Source organism: Papilio polytes, unplaced genomic scaffold, assembly GCF_000836215.1.
Source record: "Papilio polytes unplaced genomic scaffold, Ppol_1.0 DF824102.1, whole genome shotgun sequence".
NCBI classification, from domain to species: Eukaryota; Metazoa; Arthropoda; class Insecta; order Lepidoptera; family Papilionidae; genus Papilio; species Papilio polytes.
This window is the reverse complement of record NW_013525102.1, coordinates 6,381,848-6,403,992: the sequence shown is the minus strand read 5'-3', so window position 1 is coordinate 6,403,992 and position 22,145 is coordinate 6,381,848. Positions and strand designations below refer to the sequence as shown.

Sequence of the window (22,145 nt, the reverse complement as noted above, 5' to 3'; positions counted from 1 at the left end):
TGTACTGTTTTTTTTGAGAATATTTTGTTTTTGGTGTATTTTGTTTTGTTTTGTTTTTCGTGTATTTTGTTTGGAAGTCGGTTTTGTTTTTATTATTTTAAGTCCATAGAAAGCATTTTAGAAATATCTCGCTCGGATTTTATAACTTGAACCAAACCGAGACTCTTTTACGAGTTACGAGAATACGCCATTTAAGGAACAATATGATATTAAACAAAAATCATTACTCCGAAGCAACATTTTACACCTCCGAGTTTACGTTCAGTGTAGTTTGGTCAGCATCAATACCATTTTCAAATAATCACTCGATTCTTATGCCAACTTAAAGAATAGTCCGATCAGAAAACATAGAAATAATAACTGATTTAATAAGAGCAATAATTTTACATTTAAAATACAAAATTTCAGACCAGTTCAGGTCTACGCTTAACTTCCTAATTTAGTTACAAAAATGGAGCCTCTTGAGATATCATTTTTGCAAGAATGTATAACTCAAAAAACACGGATTTTAAGGTTTCGCAATGATTTCTCGAAACGTAGTAAAAACGACAGCAACAAAGGACGGTAACTCAAAGAAACCGAAGAATCAGTTTTAGTGGGTAGAAAGCGTTATGGTGGGTATAATAAAAAATAAGTCGAGATTTATTGCTGAGGCCGAGGTTGAGAAACGGATGAGGTATCGCGAATTCTTGCAAAAACGGAACGTGTCATGTTTTTGTTTACATATAAACAGATCGCATTCAGTAGAAAAATCACACATTAATATCGAATACAGTGTACTTACAAATAATGTATGCATATGTCAAAAAATAATTTATCGTCCCTTGAATCTCAACTCGTTAAAGTTAATTAAATTCTTTAACAGATAAAATAATGCGTTTAAAAAAAAAGTCTACTTTAAAAGAAGTTACAACTTCGTTAGTATCTGAATTCAGTTCAGATTGAACCAAACAAAATTTCCATTAAAAAACATCGTAAACTGATAAAACGCAAAGATACTTAAAAAGAGTCCAGATACGAATTAAAAAAAATCGTAAGTCTTAAGAATCTGTCGCGGAACCCTTATTAGAGTAACATCGCCATTAAACTCGAGTCGAAAGCCAGCCGAAAAACGAGAACCACAAAAATTATTCGCCGAAACAAACGAAGCCGGGGTACCGTCGCGAACAAAACGAAAATGAATCGCTAACGAAGGCGACCGACAAAAAAAGGGGCAACAATGCTAAACTGTGACGACGTCAGGAATGGCTGTAATGCTGACTGGGAAGAGGCTGGGATTATAAACGAAGCCGGGAAACTGTTCGTCGAAACGCAGTACTGTAGACAAAGAAAGCGTCGCGATAGAACGTTAGTTAATAATAGGGCGATCGGTTTTTGTTTAAACAAGAAAGGATCTCCGCAATTATCGGTAAGGAGAGATTAAAATTAAAATTGGTTTGTTTAAAGTTTACTCTAGAAAATGATGAACGCAGCAGTGATCACAAATCAGTTAGACACCAAAAGTTTAATCTACTTGGGCCTTTTCTACCGAATTGTAAATTGTCTGATAACAACCCAATGTGTAAAATATATGATGGAAATATCGGATTTTTAATCTTTAAGCTATCTGAGCCTCTATCAGTCAGTGGTGGGACAGGCCCTTATACTCGAAATACACTTCAATCCAATACACTGTTAGGATTATTAGCGTAATTATTTATTTTGTCTATACAATAAAAACTAAAAAAAAGAAATAAAAAGGCGGCAGCCATTAAAAACATTTAAAGATAAATAAAGAGGACTTTGCTCCCTATCCTGATGATATGCGGACTATAAATAAAACTAAAAAATATTAAAAGATAAATTTATTGATCGATCATACAGGTCCTGATATGTCGTACACCGATGTACCCATTTAAACTAAAGACAAAAACTAAAGGCTTGAGATAATTTATAAATTATAACAACACGACACTGACCTAATCGATTCAACCTGTCTTCAAATGGAAACTGGTCACTTGTAAAAACGCATTTCGTCCTGAGCGTATACGAGACCAATCGGTCGACTCTCACGGTTAAGGAAATAAAAAAGAACAAATCGATTCAAGAAACTTATACTCGAATAGCGATTCCCTTTGAAGCTCTAAATGGTTCGTAAGAAGTAATGGATGCTTTGGTAATTTGATTGCATCAACGCAACGCGAACTCGTCACGTATCGACGTTTATAAAATTATTCGATTGTAAAAAATCGATCATCGAAAGGAGTACTGACTAATTGACGTAAGACGAATTAATCGACGTAGAAATAAAAGAAGCAAGATCGATACAGGGTACGTTGACAAGTCGAGAAGGGATAAGGTTTAAGACCGCCATCCGTCATCCTCTGCATTAAGTAATCAATGTTGCCTGATATGGTAAATTAATTCAAGAGGTTTAAAAATAAAAACGTTAATTGCGATCTTAAAGTTTTACCGCCAAACAGACAAAAGACAAACATTTTAGAGTTGTATAGGGTTTGAGAAAATTGAAGAGCATGTGTCCGTCAAAACTGATACAAAACCACAACATTTTTAGTCTGAACACACTATATTTTATCTGTCAAGGAACGTTGCTCGTAAAAGCGAAACTATTTCGATTCTCTGACTTTTGTGGCCTCCATTTAATGGCAACAAGTACATGGTCGCCGGTGTATTGAATGTTGCGGTCTCTTGTCGTTTGACCGAAGAACTTGAGAAAAGGGAAAAAGTTCGACGCCGGTCCGTTTGACCCTTATCAAAAATAGTTTATGCCTTTTTGTGTTGCAGATTTATTTTAATTTATTACATATCGGAGTCTCTTCAACTATAATAAAAGTATGACAAGTATGAGACGGTTTGACGGAGAAAACTTTTTGTCAAGATAGGATACAGTTTAAGTAACTTTGAAGATTTTTCTTTTTTGTAATAATATCCCATTTATTCTTACTTTAACGATTTTATAATAAAGTTGCTGTTGATCTATAGAAACTATAATCCAAGGATAAAATAAATGTATATTCAGGTACTATAAGGACTACTTTATTGTATTACCCTTAGACAATGTAATAATATCATTTGCTCAGAAACAAGCAATAAATAATTAAACACAAGAATAACCAAAACGTAAATTAAACAATATAAAATATCTGTTCAAAACAGTCTTAATAATTAACAATTAAACAGAGATTCAAACAATAAGAAATTACTCGAAACGATACCGCCGAAATACCTTTACAAATGCCATAAACAAGCCGAAACTCTATACGGCGAGGCAATTTATAATAATTAAAATAAAATTTCCATTACCAAATCAAAAGACTCGAAGCCCTGGAACCACGATGAAAGCATTTTGAATTCGCCGGGGGCGCCTGACGACGTTGTTAGCGGCCTTTGTTAAGGCCGGATTATTAATATGAGTTTACTAGGCAGCCCAGTGCCATACAAACTTCCCCACTATATTCTAGGCATAGGCATTACATGTGAATAAAGTAAACATTTCTACATAACTGTAATAATTACAAAAACATAAAAACTCAAACTAGTTACTTTTGTCTCCCGTTTCTCTATACTTTAAGCAATCTTTACTATTATAATAAAGCGTAAACACCCACTTCTTTGTTGCCTAAGATGTTAGCAATTACAGCATATTTTTGAATAATCCTTTTTTTAATAAAAAGACCTACACTTAGGTCACGCTTTAGGCTATATATTTTCACGCCATTAAACTTAGGGGTAAATATTTTGGATAAAGACCCTAATGTGCGAAAGAGACCATAAGTTGCTGCCAACATCAAGGAAGCAAGATTGCCAAGTTTTGTCATGTCATGTCATTTTGACATTTGTAATGGACAATTTAATACATGTTTACAATAAAATAATTTCTTGCTGATGAAATCGCACTGGAACAACTAGTTATTTATAAGAGGAAAGAAAACAAGCAGTTGGAACACGAGGTGATCATGAACAGATAAGAAAAAACAACATAAAATTAGACCAAAATACGTTGACCTCCTTGAAGGACCCTAATTCATAGCGGACACTTCTAAATCAAGTATCTACATCAAAAGTATCTTATATTTGAACCTATTTTCCAGGAATTATTTAAACTCTTTCACATTTTACATAAGTTATATCAAAGGCTCGTCTTGTATCTAAACATCGTCTCGACGTCTACGTCATTACAACTCGCTTGTCGCGGACCCGAGTGCCTGTGACATGTAATAAAGTGGAAAATCTTTCATGTTAATGTAATATTCCTATGATATACAGATATTTTAGCTCGAATATTCCTAAAAACTGAACTGAAGTATAAATATTAAACCATACGTAAATGCGGTTTGAAAGATAAATCTACACAAAATTGTGATAAAAATGTTTGGACTGATTTTTTACGGTAAACGAGCTTTGCAAGCTGCTTAAGCTACCATGGTACAGTATCATCATCATCAACATCAACAGCCTGTATCAGCTTACTATAGGGCCTTTTCCAATGCCTTCCACATATCATCAGTATTCAGCATCCAACGACTTCCCTAAGTGCGCACTACGTCGGTCCTCTTGGAACATGGGGCTAGCAGTATGGCAGTTACCAATGACTAAAGGATGGTTGTATAAAGCACAGACAATTCAAAACTCTGCTAGTAGATTTGAAGTCAGGAATCGTATATAGATGCCAGTAAACTAGATAATGATCTTTATAAATAGGAAAATACGAAATGCAAGCCAACGTTTTGACCTGTTGCTTCTAACGAGGTAAGATGAAAAGACGAGAACTAACTCGCTGATCTTTTTAACTCGAAAGCCAATATAAAATACGTCAACCCTTCAATGCATTATTTAGACTCAAGCTTTTCTAACATTAGGGTTGCCATTTCTTAAAGTACTACATAAAATTTAACTAAAACCTTTACCTAAAATAATCAAATATTAATACAACCTCGTTGTAAAAATACGGAATAAGTAAACAAAGAAAATAATATTTATTCGTAAATGATCATTATAATTAACTTATTAAAACTTTCATATAAAACTTAGGTTATAATTCTATTTTAATTTCTCTCCCAAGTAAACATAGGGTTGGCGACAGACAGGCGGCCGGTCGTAAAACTGAAGCCAAAACATTAAGATTTATAAAACTTTGTACAGACCTCAATTAAGTGGGATAACGCCATCGAAATGGTGAGCTATTAGTCTTGTTACCACAGAATTACATAAAACTCTATTGAAATATTTATAAAATAAACTTCTTATAAACCATCATAAATCTTAAATCTGACAATCAAGATATCTTCATAAATATTTCACCACCAAACTTAATAGCAGACGCGATACAGTAACTAAATCTAAATTTTTAAACACAAACGATAAACTTGCGCAACATTTGAAACCAGTACGAGATAAGAGGCAACCCTAATATATACTCATAAATACACGCGCACTATTCAACTGAGAGGACGTCACTTACATTTCAATATGAAAGGGAACCGGAAATTGGTTTCCAAGCACAGCGAACGCTCCTACTGATTTGTATCGGGTACAAAGATAACTTTGCGTTCCTATGAACAAGTTATCAGTGAAATTCAAACTTTATTGCATAGAGCATATGTTAGCAATTCTGCTGACTGATCATTTCCGCATGATATTAAAAATTCGAGTACTGGGTGCGGAATAATACATAATAACGAGTGATCATCGAACTATATTCACATTTAGTGGTCAAGCATGGTCGGTTCGGGATCGGCCTAACGAATTTACATTATAACCAAGCAAAGTATAGGAAGCCTTATAAGGGCAGGTAATACTTCGTTGTCGACGTCTGTGGTGATTGTGTTAACTAAAAAGGCGCGCACTTGAATTTATATGCGGACTCTTGAGGGATAATTGGTACATAAATTGCGAGCTTCACTTCCACTAACAATTAGAGTAAAACATACCGCTTCATTGAGAGAACGAATGCTTAATTTATATTGAAGTTGCTACTTGTATTGACTATGCGAGACAAGATTGAATATATGTTTGACATTAATGAGTACAAGATTGAAACTTGAACGAAATTTTGTCACGACATTACTTGGTATATAGATACAAAGAACTACAAGGAAAAATACTTTAAATAAACAATTTTGTAAAATAATTTGGATAGATGAATAGTGTAATAAAGTAACATTATGTATAAATTTTAACATTACTCTTCCTGTTTGTTTTATTTCATGAATAAATTAAAGTAACTGCAAATGAAAACAATTAAACTCAGTAATAAATATTAGGCTTATACGAAAATAACCGTAAAATTAATACAATTGAAAGAAGCAAATTCAATTTCCTTTAACAACGACCTTCCACCGCTTGAAGTGAGATAAGTGTTGCTTCAAGTGTACTTATTGTAAAAGCTTTTATATAAAACGAAAATCAATAAGAGAAAGATAAAATATTTCAACAACGTCAAATTACAAAGTACAATTTAATTCCTGAAATTAAAAAATAAAAACTACATTAAAAGTCTGCCTTAATTGCTATGCTTTAATAAAAAAAGAAACTTTTCACATTTCGCTGTATTAAGCTCGCGTGTTCAAATGACCTTGAAAGTTTTTCTATCAAAATATGAATTTGCAACGATTCCCTGGTGAGTAATCTTTGAATTCTACGAAGCGTTATTATTAAAATGTTAACGATATCAAACAAAGAAATGTAAATTTAAGCTTCAGGATTACATGAATACTGAAAAAAAAGAACTACCGTCGACCATGTTAAAAATGTCGAAATAAAGACTACAAAAATTCAAATTCCCAAAGATTACAGCAAGATGTGAAGAATAGTCGAGGCAACACATTTAATTGCTGTGAATTCGAACTTAGACCATCGAATATGAACAATTATCGATTAACAGCGATTCGAGGATTCGTGCCGCGTCGGACACACTGTTAACTTGTAAAACGTCAGCGTCCGTGCGCTAGGTGGCGTGTGTCGAATTTTAAACAGCATGAGCCCTCGCTTCGGAAACTTCGGATGCAATTGATGTCTGTACGTGTACACGGGGTGATGCACACGTTTTAGGCAAAGGATACAAGTGTGTCATATCAAAGTTAAATTAGTTGCAACTGCTACTAACAGAGAAGGCTGTATACTAAATATCATACTCTTGGATACTTAGCAATTTAAGCTTTTGCACGCCATTTTGTTCAAGTTAAAAACTAGCAATCGATTATTAAAGAAAGAAGAAGAAGACTTCGGAATGTGTTTTTTTTTAAATCGGTTAATTAGTTTCGGAGCAAACAAAAAATTTAATCTTTCCTCGTTATTGTCATGTATGTATATTAGTATTTTTAGTACTAGTAATATATGTATTGGTCGTCTAATATTTTTTTTTATTTTACGCTAAAAGAAGGAAAACTATCTTACTAATATTGCTAAAGACTAATATTTAAAAATGCGAAACTTTAGGTAGATGCATGAATGTTAGAGTTTACTGCCTAAACTGCCCAACAAATCTCGATAAAATGTGGCATGGATGTAGAGTATAGTCTAGAAGACCACATAGGATACTTATTTTGTTCTTTTTCCTTAAATTCCACTTATACGGAATCGGGGGCGAAAGCTAGTGTTACATACAAATGCAAGTAAACCTCAATGATGACATTAAAAGTAACATATTCTAACCACGGAGGTATTAATGGCTGGCGCACGGAATCTGATGCTTATCTTATCTCAGTAATTAGAAATTGAAGCCGTGATTGGTTTTAACAAATACTCAGCGGTCTAACGATCGCATATAGATTTTAAAACAGGTGTAACTACGGGATTAGATGTTTTTTTTTTAAGTTTTTTAAGCTAGCGCTTGACCATGATTCCACCGACTGAGAGTGAAGATTTGGTTGAAAGATGGTACGCTCTACCCTAATAAATACGCATTCACTCTTTTCTTTTTATTGCATTGAACACCTTGTTGGTACATGCATGAGAGCGGGCGCTTTGACTAAACTATCGCTGTTGTGCGATTGTCGGTTGTTTCGTAGCCAATTCAACTGTTTAGTTGCACAACTAAAATCACGTTAAGCGCACCTGCATAAAAGTTCATAGGAATCAAAGCGAGACAAAACAGTTGTGCGATAGTTTAGTCCAAGGTGCGCCCTTTTATACTACCAGAATATGTTCAAGATACTATTGAAATGCATGAAACAATTAACTAGTAAAGATAAGTGGTCAGTCAAGTTGTGACAAAATAAAAGTGCCTTCGTAAAAGCTATACATTTAATAAAAGAATAGCAAAAACAATATTTATTTTTAGCCACAAGTATACAACTTTGTAAGGTAATGTTAAAGAGGATAAGTTTGACATTGACTGATTGGATGTTTTTTTTTTAGTTTCGTTTCAGATAAGGCAAATATTGTGAAAGAAGATCGCAAAATTCAATAGAAATAGGACAATTATTTAGGACTCTGAACTGAATAAAAAAAATCCAAATCAACTTCAGAAATGTATTGGAGTATTTCTATTATTGAGAACGTTATTAATTTTTTAACATATATCACTTAAGAGACCTTTCAAAATTAATTCAATGCCTGACCTACTCCAGGATTTAAAGAAAAAAAATTTGTTATCCCTTGCCATAAAGTAAAATACGAAATTAAAAATGTATCTTTTTATCAAGAAGTCATCCGTTTTTTGTTTTATTTTAAATCTTTCAAGATGTTAAAAAACAAAAAACTATCGGTGCCAGTATGAAAAAAATATATTTAAAATCTGTCGAACAACCCTTCACAGGACTTCTGTTGTCATGTCAAGTAATAAAAAATGAATTCAGAAAATCAATCAAGCAATAAATAATATACACGCAACACTTGAAGTGAACGGGTCTATATTAGCAGACGGTGGTACCAAGTAAACCGTACAAAACATAAAAATACTTAAATACAAAAATAAAATCTATTCCATTGCGTTAAAATTCAAAATGCATTAAATGAATAATATTTATATCGCAGTAAAATAAAAATTCCCTCGCATACAGTGTGCGGATCAAGTACCGAACGATTTCGTAATACGTCGAGTATTTCATGTCGAGATAAATTAAGATTTCAAGTGCACTGTACAAATTTAATTGCTGTACTATGCGTCTACTGTTAATATGTAAATAATAGAGTTATTTATAGGATGCAATATTAAAATTCAGAACTCTAAATAATATCGGCCATAGAGCATAATGAAATTATCTATTACATTAGAAATATGAAAACCTGGAACAATCGTTGCAAACCGATTGATGTTGGGACAGTTAAAAGAGTTGAAGTTGTAGAGGCGTCACCCTGTGTTATTTATCAAAGAGTAGATAACCTAGAAGAGAATGGAATAACTCATCAATAAGTGTAGAGCGTGAATAACACGACCGTATTCTGAACCATACTTCGCTAGTCCTCTAATCCTTGCATGTCAATGTGTCGCTTCATCTTTGTAACAAATTTGAATAACTTTTATCTATTCTTGGATTATTGTTCTTCATAAAGAGTATCAGACGTTATTCATACCTTACGTGTTATGTTTAGTGAAATTGATAGCGCACTTATAATAAACGACTCAAGACGATATCAAAGAGATATTGTGCGTCTATTGACGATGTTCAATTGGCCAGTCTATTAGCACAAACGGAACGTGGCGACTCAATAACAGCTTTATTGCTCAACGGCCGACATACAGGTCACTGGCTTGCACGTTCACACATGCCACGAATACTTACATAACATATTTGATCTGAACACTTCAATAGTCTATAGATGCGCACTGGTGTTAATATTTTTGACAGAATGACCTGTGTATTATTAAAACTGACGGTATGGTCTTTGGACCATCAAGGGGATCGTGGTTAAGCGCTGGTTAATTAAAAGAAAATGGACACTAGGAGTATCTTTACATCAGAACAATCCGTGTTACGAAGACGTACTCATTTAGTCTGAAATCACACCAACATGAAAGCGCTAAGATCGAAGCTCGTATAAATTATGGGCACTGAAATCAAGGGCAAATGAACTCGAGATGAGTCCAATTAACGCCAGATCGTGTTCCTTGGATTTCGGTTCTATTAACTGATCACTTGTTATTTCGGACTCTGCGGCCCTTAGGGCCCGCTACTAATTGGGAGGTTGAGCGAGTTTTTGCCAACGAGAATTTATTAAAGATTATAAATTAAACGTAAGACGTTGAACTTTGTCATATTTAATTATGCTTTAGTTCGCGTTTGACTTGTTTTATAAAATCCAATTTGATCTATGGCCTTTTCAAAGTCAAGGTACATACAGGCTTACGCATTGTAAAGGCGTGAGTATTTATATTTAATACTCGTGTTGTGTTTTGTTATGGCTTCATCCTAAACAAGAATCAACGAAGCCTTGTTGTAAAATGTAATAAAAAATTCAATATGTTCAGAATTTCCCTGGTAAATACAGAAAGGGCATTGCATGGGTACTGTTTGAAAAGAATTGGCAATAAGAAAAACAAATAGAGTTGTGCGGCCGTAATAAAACGCCTCGGGCACTAATAACGTAGCTGAGTTAGCAAACGGTCGTCGGGGCTGGTGCATCGCAGCAATTACATTGTGATTTATAACTTGAATACCACTATTAAAAGTTGGTTGGCAAGAGCACCGGCGTTGATCAAGTAACATGTTCATTTTACCTCAGACGGATTAATATCAGGCCGCGTGCCCACCGACAGCGAAGCTTACGCGATGCTTTATCGTGCGTCGCGAAATTCGAACGATGAAGAAAAAAGCAACGTCCCGTGGGCGGTAACGAGATTGCAAATGAACATGCAGTTTGCATAATAATATTATGATCCCGGCGATTAAACTCTTGATGGAAACAAAAAACAGACGGGCCATTATGTTATTATACGTTTGAGTAAGAGATTAATAAGTTGAGGCTTAGTATGCGAGCGATTACCATTTATAGTGAGGTTCTTTATTAAAAAATATTAAAATAAATATTTAACGGAAATGGGATAATTTTAAAGCATCAACCGAAGTCTATCAGTACAAAACACAAGGAAAAAAGATATACCATTCAAGTATTTTATACCATCAAGCAAGTATTAGTACAATTATTTTAAAGGCAAGCAGTGATTATGATGGTAATAAATATATTAAAGAAAATTTAACAGCTAGATTGTAGCTAGAATAAAGCTAAACTTCGCAGTGGGCGGTAAACCTAAAGCGATAGCATCGCTACTAGAATTTGAAACATTCGATCGCGAATACATGATTTAGAGGTCCATTAAGTAGGTCCCGAATAGACTACTGTCGAGATTAAATCCAACATAAATTACTGCTCTATTAATTTGTCTACTAGTCGGTGTTTATAGTTAGAATGGACGCCAGTTTATATGTGTTAGCTCATAGAAATGGCAAGCCGCGAGCATTGGATAGGTCGGTGTAATGATTATCGACTTAATGGAGACATACGGTCAATTAGACTTAGCCTCAGGCGAGATACCATCGGCCCGTCATTATCATAAGCCTGTAATGCGTTTTGGTTGATACATTGCAAAGAATATTTACGCATCTTTAATAACTAAATTAAACAATAAACTGGTTAGCTACAAGCAAATAATAAACATGTTTTTAAATTAATATACTGCGCGATCTGATAACAAATATGACAAACAAGCTGTTGCCAGCGACTTAATCCGGGCAGTATTAAAAAACTAAAGTAAACAGCCACTGTGTTCTTTCGGATTATACCCTACATCTATGCCAAACGTCATAAAGATCCGTTCAGCTGTTTAGGCTGCAAATTCTAACAAACATCGATCTAAACTTTCGCGTTTATAATATTACTAAGATAAGGCTTAAAGCTTTTCTTTCTTTCTATTTGTTATGTATACATTGTTGCGATGCAAGTTAAACTGGCGATCGAATAACATCCCATCATGAAATGTTTTGCTTAGAGAAAGGTCATTAACATTGTTAGTATATCGTAAAACATTTGGACGTATGATAGAAGTTATTTATACAATGTTATTCGTGACGTGTAGATCGTCTCGATGTCTCGTAAACTACGCTTTGGTATATTTGTAAGATGTAAGAAAAAGGTAAGGGATCCTGTGCAAAAGATTTCGTGAATGTAAACGTGATCGAATTTTCTTTCGTACCGTCTATTTCAGTATCTGTTGACATACGAATGTCTTCATTAGGAGTACAAACAGATGCACGATATGTTTATTTATACATATAATCCAAATATATTACGTTTGGTATATTTAATAATAATATCTCAATAAATTTGTCATTGCCATCCTTCGAACACATCACCACCTAATATCAGATGGGTCCATGGTCACGCATTAGTTTATATTAGGGTTGTAACGAACTCAACTTCCCCATCAAATAAATTATTAGTCTGCATCCGCTTCCGCTTCCGTTATTTCTTATGCGGAGTTATAACGGAGGTTAATTTACGTCTTAAACACGAGTGGAGGCGATTAGATCGGTTATACGACCCGCGCGGGCGTGATAAGTCAACTAACTATGATTGTTATACATTATTTTAGTTTTAATTTCATTAAAAAATCGCAATTTTTTTTTATTATTGACCTCCGCTTCTGCAGAGGTGAAGCCTTTCGCCTCCGCATCTGCATTCGCTTCTGTTAAATGCCCTCTGTTGCAACCCTAGTTTACATTTAATAAAAAAATACAAATGCGTTTTTCACACGAGAAAATTGATCATATACTTTATAACACAAAGATTTAATTAACATTATTAATAATTTATTACGTATACCTAATTCTAGAATTAAAAGTTTTAATACTTCGACATAAAAGCAGTACTTGTATGTAATGTACAAAGGCACAAGTAATTAGAAAATTGTTTCGCTTCATCGAGAATTAATTAACAAGTTCATTGAACGGATATTACAATCGTGTCGAATTCACAATCATTTCATCTTCCGGGATAAATAATAATTCACGATCGCCGACTGAATTTAGATTTCGGATAATTAAATATCGATGGGTGACATAAATTCTGGCGAAGGGAAAAAATAGGGCGAACAATTCCGCTCCGCAGGGCTATAAAGGTACCCGAGGAACTACTATTCGTCCCTTAATAAAATTTAATGGTCTCGTTTTAAATAATATTAGACCTATATTTCCTTCGAAAAGGATTCCTGAAAGGAGTGTTATTTAATTTTATTTCAAATTGAACTGAACTTTCACTTAAAACCGTATTAATTATCCAACTAATTTAATGTCATGTAATCTTTACGAATAATTACTACTTCACTTTATCTAACTATAAAGAAGACAAGGTCCTTAATCTTTTTTAATCAGTGTTTTTCGATTATATTTACAGTTGACTATTTTTTTTAAATTTTAGTTAAAACTTTTTATTTAAAAAAATACAAAACAATAACCAAAATTAAATAAGAAATACAGCTCATCATTTAACGAAAAGAAAAATAAATAAACGAACGATTTATTGTTACTCTTTTCGGGTCGTAACAAATTTAATTACAACCCAAATTTGACATTTAGAAAACAAAATAAACAACAGTTAACGGTTACATCCCTGAACGGACATTTATAACCATTTGGTGCCGACAAACTCCGAATTGCTTTATCCTCGCATCACGCCGTGTTTGTCGTCATTAGCCGACACGACTCTAAAAACCTTTTCATGTTACTTATAAATACATCCCTATACTTTTTCTATGATCTATTTTGTTTTGCGTAAAAGTATATGTAACATATTTAGATATCATTAAATATTCAACACACATAAGATATCTATAACGTTAATAAAAACTGTGACAACCCTACAAATGAAGTCTACGCGACGGAAAAAAGGAAGGTTTTTCATTCCATTTCGGTTACAAATACGCATCAAAAGATATTGAAAACGACGTGGATCAAAGAGATGGCGATATCCAGATTTAAATATGTATTATTTTCGACACAGAATGCGAGTGATATTTGAAAGACAGGCAACTCGATCTTGCCGAGGTTATACGATATGTATTTTTTTCTCTTTGACACATGTCAAATCTAAGTTTTCCTTTGCTAGACTGGATAACGGATATAACCTAACGTATACTCTACTAATGTAAGGTTTTACGCTCTTTATTTAAAAAATGACCGTTGAAAACCCAATCTGTTCCTACCAATGTGAGTCAAAAAAGAATACTGGGAACGTATGTGAAATGAAATCGGATCGCTAAAACACAAATAAAACTAGCTATTGTCTGTTAATCTAATTTCATTAAAGAAAATCGGATTCCTATCGAAATTGGAGATCGTTTTTAATTAAACGCGTCCCGATCATTGCTTTTATTTAAAACTCGCGAAGCAAATTAACGAATGTTTCGATTCGTTACCTTTTCATTTACATTTTTTTAAAGTTCTTTGAAATATTTTACACTCGAAGAACTTCGATGACACTTATATTTTCATACTCAATTAATTCCAATACGACGCGAACTTCGAAATGTCGTTAAACACTCAAACTCTGTCAGAAGCAGAAGAAAATCTGGAGCACATTTTTGTTTTTCTTTCACTTTGTTAATTAAAATATTATCAACGTTTATAGTTTGCTACCGACATACATAACGACTCGGAAACAATTTTCTTTGAAGAGTATAATTTTAATATTATCAACTCACACCTGATATGCTCGAACGAGTAGTGTAGGGTAATTATAAAAAATAGGTCTACCAGACATCGTAGTAAAAGGAGATAGAGGGTTAGAACTGTCAAGTTGTCTCGTGTCTAAAGATCGTTTACTGTACTAAAAAGTAACCACGCGCAGCATTAAGACGCTATCTAACATACCTTCCTCCCGATCTGTGCCTGATGCTGCAGCGGGGGAGGCGCGAGCAGCCGCAACGGCGGCGGCGCCGGCGGCAGCGCGGCTAGCAGCGGCGGCACCAGCGGCACCACGCCGCCCATCGGCAGCGCCACCGCGAACTTATGCATGCCCATCGTCCATGGCAAGAACCAGCCGCCGCCGGCCTGCATCGCGCCCCCGCCCGCCCCGCACGCCCCGCCCGCCCCGTACCACGCCAGCTCGATCAACTCTCGCACTTCCACATCAACACAACCACACCGGCACCGTTATCGCCCACCAACACACGACATGGGCTCACAAATTCCCTTAACACTTTTCACAAATACCTGGAAACAAAACAAACACACTGTTAGATCAGCACGTCTATATTAGATTTAAATGTTGACGAAACAAATGAAACAATCAACGCTTTTAAATTGATAGATGTTGTTACGGATTGACATGAATAAAGGTCCCGGTATTTGATTCATAGCTTGCGAAATATAACTGAAAGCTGAATGTGTTGATAAAATTAAAGATATATTAATAAATTACTCGACGAGGGACATTTCCCGATCGCGGAATCTGGGTGAAATATCTTCAGAATAGATCAAAGAGTATATTTATTTAATGAAATAATGAAAGAAAACTCTACATTATATTCTTGGCGCGGCATGAACGTTTGTTGAGAACCGTGAAATTGGAACTGGCCGTAATTAGCAACGTCTCTTATGTTCCCGGAATCTTTGTTCCGTCAATCAACCAGTTTTGACGGACATTGACGTTTTTAAAATTAAGTCGTTAAATTATTTAATAAGATCACTTCCATGAAGTACTGTCGATCAAAGTAATATTTTGGTTTCATATTAATAATAACGATCATCATTTGTTTTAACTCGGATAAAAAAAACATAAATAAAACAGTAAAAATAATGACACTATGTCTGGAAACCACGATCTTAATAGCCATAAAGCGACTCGTAATGTTTTTTTATAACACAAATGAAAAAAAAAAAACTTTTAAAATAAGGTTTGAATGGAATACAGCTCAAAATATTCCAATATAGTATTGTAATTTATTACCTTTGAGAATAAAATTGTATTTCGATAAATATATTTTGAAGTCTTTGTACTTCGGTATTGCAGTAAAGGTTACCAGAGTTCGTTTTAGATTTCAAATACTTTGTAGATATAATCCGAAGGCGTCTCGTGTTACAACTGACAGTATTCTGAACATACTTTATTCGTATCATAAATTAAAAAGTAAAATGCTTGAGACGCTTAAGTTTCATTAGCCAATAGTAAATGCTGGCGAAGAGATAGGAACAGATTTCTCGGATTTTTCTCTTCTAGATAAATTTTTTAATACAGCATATAATTTAATATTACACTTTTATTATTTGCATATACTTTAACCGGAAACTATTTGATTTCTTCGTAAAAACCCTTACAAAGCATATTAAATTTACTATAAAAGATCTCAAGCGTACATTCCCTCCATTTGATAATGGATATTTTCAATGTTCATCCATTTACATAATCAAATACAAAACCAGTAGTGCGGGGATTCCACGAAATCGTTTTGAGCGCCGCCAAATTCAAACAAAAGAAAATTGGAGTAGCCGTCTACCAAACTATGGTGTGCTGAAATTTCAGACGTCAACGTCATGCGATCGCGAGCTTTTAAAGCTTCCCTATAAACTGCGCTCGCTGTTTATTTAACTTTCATTTTGGAAGAGCTTTTGTTTCTTTGATTGATGAGAAATGTACTCTAATCTATTATTTTACCGGAGAAGTAGTTAGATTGAATGTTAATGCATAATTTGTTTATTGTTATTAATAATTCATCTAATCATAGTCTTTCATATCTTTTTAAATGTCACAAGATACGTCATCACCATCATCATCAATCTTTATCTGCTCACTGTTAGACATAGGCCTTCGTCAATGCCTACCACAGAATGCGGTTTTCTGCCTTCCACATCTAAGAAGTTGCTGTGCTAACACATTGCATAGGTTAAAATGAGTTTGTTAAGTGTCGAGAAAAATTGATGATAATTCCACGATCGAACGTTTCAACTCAACGAATCATTCTATTCGAACTGTGGAAGCTTCGTTGAAAGAATATTAGGTGTCATTTAAATACACGGCCGATAGCGGACGCCGACAATGGGGACGCAGTCGAGGTTTTCGAATATCAAATTAGGAATGCAAACAGACGCTATCTGGGATCGGCCTTTCGTCGGCGCCGGGACGTAACAAATAAACCGAATTAATTAAAGAAACAATATTACAATATGTTTTAAATGGCGTGTTAGGACTTTCCAATAATATAATTCTATTTTCTTAACTATAGCTGTTGCTCGCGATTTCGTCCGCGAGAAATAAAAAACATATCTTATGTTACAGATTACCTTTGTAGCGGTGAAGGATTTTTTAAATCGGCCCAGAAATTTTCAATCCATACATAAATACAAAACGTTCCTTTTTATAATGTTAGTATAGATAACTCTATATAGCATCAAAATTATATTAAAAATATTTCGTACAAAATCTTAAGACTTTACTTTGTATGTCACATGTATCCCTACATCGATCTAAGACACCTTTAAGTTATTTGAGATCATAAAACAATGCTCACGGAATTCAAACGCAAGGTCAAAAGGTAAGAAAAAAATGTAAACGCATAAAATAAAGTATTTTTCGTTTCACAATAGGGAGGCGGCATGACTCGACAAATGAAACACGCTGAGTCACTCCTAATAACTTAACTCACGTAGAGATCTCCTTTACTATTCTGTGTCGCTATGGATAAAACTCCGAAATAAAAAAAAGAAATACTTTATAGAAAGTCATAATTTACTACGCACTCATAAAATTTTAAATAGAACAAGTAATCGATGTCCAAATAACTTGTGGTAATTAATTTACAATTGGTAATTGGAGTTAAAATAACTTTGGCAATTATCGATAGACCCATAAAACAATAAATTAAGCAAAAACTGAAAACTAAGGACTGTTCAAGATCAAAGGAATTAGGAAAATTAATTGGTATAATTTATTATTTTATAGCATAAAAAAGTAAAAACAGCAAAGTTGTAGAATCAAAATGCTAATAAACATAAAAGTATTGCATTTCATTATAAATTACGACCTCTTTACAATTCATTACATGTTTGTAATTACCACATTAACACTATTTTATTTCATTACGTATACTTTTTTGCAATAATCGAAGATACGAATTACCATTATGAAACGTAATTCCATATCTCTTCATTACATAAATATGAAATTATTAGCTTTCGCCCGCGACTCCGCTGGCGTGGAATTAAAAAAAACAAAAGTGAGGAGCCTACATCTTCTTCCAAACTATCCTCTACATCGACCATACCTGACTGTCCTCTATATCTATACCAAATTTCATCGAAATCCGTTCAGCCGTTTAGGCTACAAACTCTAACAAACATCCATCCATCGATCCTGTCAAATAAAAAACCCATGCTATCAAATAATATGACTAACAATATGACAAATAATATTACAAAAATCACCGGATGATTTAACTTGGTGTATCATAATGTGAGTGCTGTGAGGGTTTGTTCTAAATCATACTAATATCATAAATGAGAAAGTTTAGATGGATGGATGAATGGATGTTTGTAAAAGTTTTTAGCCTAAACGGCTGAACGGATTTCGATGAAATTTGGCATAGATATAGAGGACAGTCTGGAAGAAGACATAGGCCCACTTTTGTTTTTTTTTAAATCTACGCGGACGGAGTCGCGGGCGAAAGCTAGTTTATATAACAGAAAACAGGATGATGTAATATGAAACATTTCGAACAATATAACTAATGAAATAATAATAGACTTGCTTCGTTTGCTATCTAAAAAGTTGAGGCTATAAAAATTGGGTCCGAACAAAAGAGGGATCGTCGGTCATAGGTCAGTAAACAAATCGATTGGCGGTTAACATGACAATAGTCAATGTACGGTCACTGGAGAACTCATCATAAGCCTGTTTAGAGCACTGTCACGCTATTCAACTCGCCTATTCAAACATGTTGAAAATAATTCGGCGTTTGGAAAGCTTATGAGAGTATTCATTGTAGTTAATTTTTTTTTGTTGTCGACTAACTGTAGCTCGGGATTTCGCCCGTGTGTAATTAAGAAAAATATAGCCTGTGATCGTAGATAGACAGTGATAACATAGCTTTAGAAATCGGTCCAATAGTTTTTTAGTTATTTCAATATATATAAAATACAAATCTTTTCTTTTTATAACATTAGTATAGAAGGATGAAAATTAAATAAAAACGATAATGCATTAAAGTGCCAATCATTTGCTAATCAAAAAGGGTTGTTTGTGTGAATTGAATAATACTTAAGTGAACTATCAGAGGGAATATGCAATTAAAATTTGTAAAATTCGACTCCAAAACAATAATCTGTACTATTATAATAAAGCATTAACCCACACTTCTTTGTTGCCTAAGATGTCAGCAATCACAGCATATTTTTGAATAATTCCTTTTATAATAAAAAGCCCTACACATACGTCACGCTTTAGGCTATATATTTTCACTCCATTAAACTTAGGCGTAATATTTTGGATAAAAACACTAATGCGGGAAAGAGACCATAAGTTGGTGCCAACATCAAGGAAACAAGGTTTCCATAGTTTATCATAATGTTATGTCATTTTGACATTTGCAATTGATAATTTGACACATGTAAACAACAAAATAAGATTTTCACAATTTTATGCGAATGAAGTCGCACGGGAACAGCTATAATAAATTCAAAAGGCAGTTACTTCAGAAACCGCACGCATAGTGAGGAGGTTCCTGTCTCTGCAGCCCTGACCACTGGTTGCTTGAGTCGCCGGATTCCGCAGCCGGTAGTGCTCTATTTTTTATATAATATACTTAATTTTATTTTTATACAAATCTTGTAAAATGTATTACATAGAAAATAAGAAATAAAGATATATGATGTATAAATAATAATAAAGATACAATAATAAAGAAGTTAATAATGAATTTTAAATTCCGATTTTGTACTTGTATTCACTAATAATAATTAATAATTATAATTCCTGCATAGTTTACCACTAAGCTGACAGCAATCATTTAAATAGATAGATTTTAAAGCAAAAAATAAATAATATTGCATAAGACAGCAAAAAATTGACATCGCAGGATAATTTATTACGAGAAGCTAAAGGTCAATAACCTATGGAGCGGTCGAAAATCAAGGAAACATGCTGTTATAGCAGAACTTTTAATATTAACCAATTATTTGTACAATGAACCCAGTTCAATAAACTGAAGATCCGATCAGACTTTAATATGAAAAAGAAAAAAGCAAAATCATTATGCACAAATACGTATAGAGATTTTGAGCGCGCGCACCTTTGATTAAACTCTCGCACAACTGTTTAGTCGCGCTTTGATTCCTATGAGCTTATATGGAGGTGCGCACACTATCGGTTTTTACTTGCGACACAATCGATAATCGCATAACAGTTGTGCGGAAGTTTAGTCAAAGGTGTTCGCGCGCTCTCAGTCCCTGTTCCGTATTCCATGCATATTGAATATTCGACAAATCTTTGAAAATTATGATGAAAAACAACAGTCGTAATCTTTTATCAGAAAACTATATGACAATATTAAATATTTGAAAGTCGCCACAACAAAAATTACATCTGCCAAGTCTTATGCATTAAAAGCAATCAGTCTAAACAAAGCTCGATTAAAGCTCTGAAACTATAAAAAATAAAACTCATAAACATCTAGATTTAGATGTCGATTGTAATAACGATTTACATAAAAACTTACAAGCGCTCATTCCGCGGTTACTGCGGCCAGTTATGGTTAAGAAAAAAGCTTGTGAAAGCCTTTGAATATTCGCTTTTTATAGCTTTTACAGGATCGATACATCGTTTCTCTGAACTGAGACGATATACTTAAATTAATATATAGAACATCACAACAGTGAGGCCTATAAATATAAGATGTAATGCCAAATTACACCTAAATTTACGATCATCTCCTATACTTGTTACAAACCCTTTTCTATTGATTATCCACGTAACATTAGGTACCTTTAATAAGGCAACAATATATAATTCCCAATTTAAATGTTACAACATTCTTAAAAAAAAATCAAAACTTTAAATGTGCCAGTAATTCTTTTAATCAAGGAGGTGATATTAGTAACATTACCAATGTGAATAAAAAAGTTATTTGTCTTGAATAAAATAAAAGCATATAAATGCTATAACACCCAAATTTCTTGGCGTACTTCCCAATGAGTTTAATTCAACCAATGTTTTATTAAAAAGTATTTTCATTAAACTTTATGACTTTGCGAAATATTTAAACAGCGAATAATCTATACTAATGTAATAAAACGTAAACACACACCACTTTGTGGCGTAGGATGTCAGCAAACACAGCATATTTTTGAATAATTAATTCTTTAACAAAAATCCCTATATTTACAACACGCTCTAGGCTATATGTTTAATGCTATTAAACTTAGAGAGTAAACAAATTGGAAAAAACCCTTCATGTGGGAAAGGGACCAGAAATTACAAGCTGCCAACATAAAGAAAGCAAGGTTATTATGGTACTGGTAATTTTGAAATTGCAATTGAGAATTTGAAAAATGTAAATAATAAAGTAAATTTTATACAATTGCATGCGGATGAAGCCGCACGGGAACAGCTAGTTTAATCAATGTAATTAGTATTCAATTTTTAAAATTTCGTAATCATTACTAACTTTTGCCCGCGACTCCGTCCGCGTAGAATAAATATTATACAAAAGTAAATGGCCTATATGTTCTTCCCGACTATGCTCTACACCTGTGCCAAATTTTATGGAGATCCGTTCAGCCATTTAGGCTGCAAACGCTAACAAACATCCATCCATCGTAACTTTCGCATTTGTATTATTACTAGCTTCCGCCCGCGACTCCGTCCGCGTGGTATTATTAAAAACAAAAGAAAGTAGCCTATGTGTTCTTCCAGACTATCCTCTACGTCTAAGACAAATTTCATCGAGATCCATTCAGCCGTTTAGACTACAAACTCTGACAAACATCCATCTATCCATCCATCCATCCATCTAACCTTTCGCATTTATAAAATTAGTAAGATATGATATATGATTAGATGATTAACAAAATCACATATAATTTGTTGAAGGAAAAAAAATAAAATACTTTATACAGTATTTTTATGTCATAAAAAAACAAAACCGACTTCCAAACAAAATACACTAAAAACAAAACAAAATGCACTAAAAACAAAACAAAATACACCAAAAACAAAAT

The 22,145-nt window shown here is 33.7% G+C and overlaps 1 protein-coding gene across 2 annotated transcripts in view; it reads right to left on the bottom strand.

The window, feature by feature from the left end:
• The window catches only part of LOC106099624 (RNA pseudouridylate synthase domain-containing protein 2-like), a 220,197-nt gene that overhangs the window by 28,605 nt on the left and 169,447 nt on the right, over nt 1–22,145 (bottom strand). Inside the window, exon 2 of one of the 2 annotated variants that reach the window (XM_013278218.1) lies at nt 14,808–15,149. The exons of the other annotated variant lie outside the window; for it this stretch is intronic. Within the exon in view, the coding sequence (XP_013133672.1) occupies nt 14,808–14,993 (186 nt within the window). The 5' untranslated portion in view covers nt 14,994–15,149. The remainder of the gene's footprint in view (nt 1–14,807; nt 15,150–22,145) is intronic. 2 annotated transcript variants of the gene reach the window in all.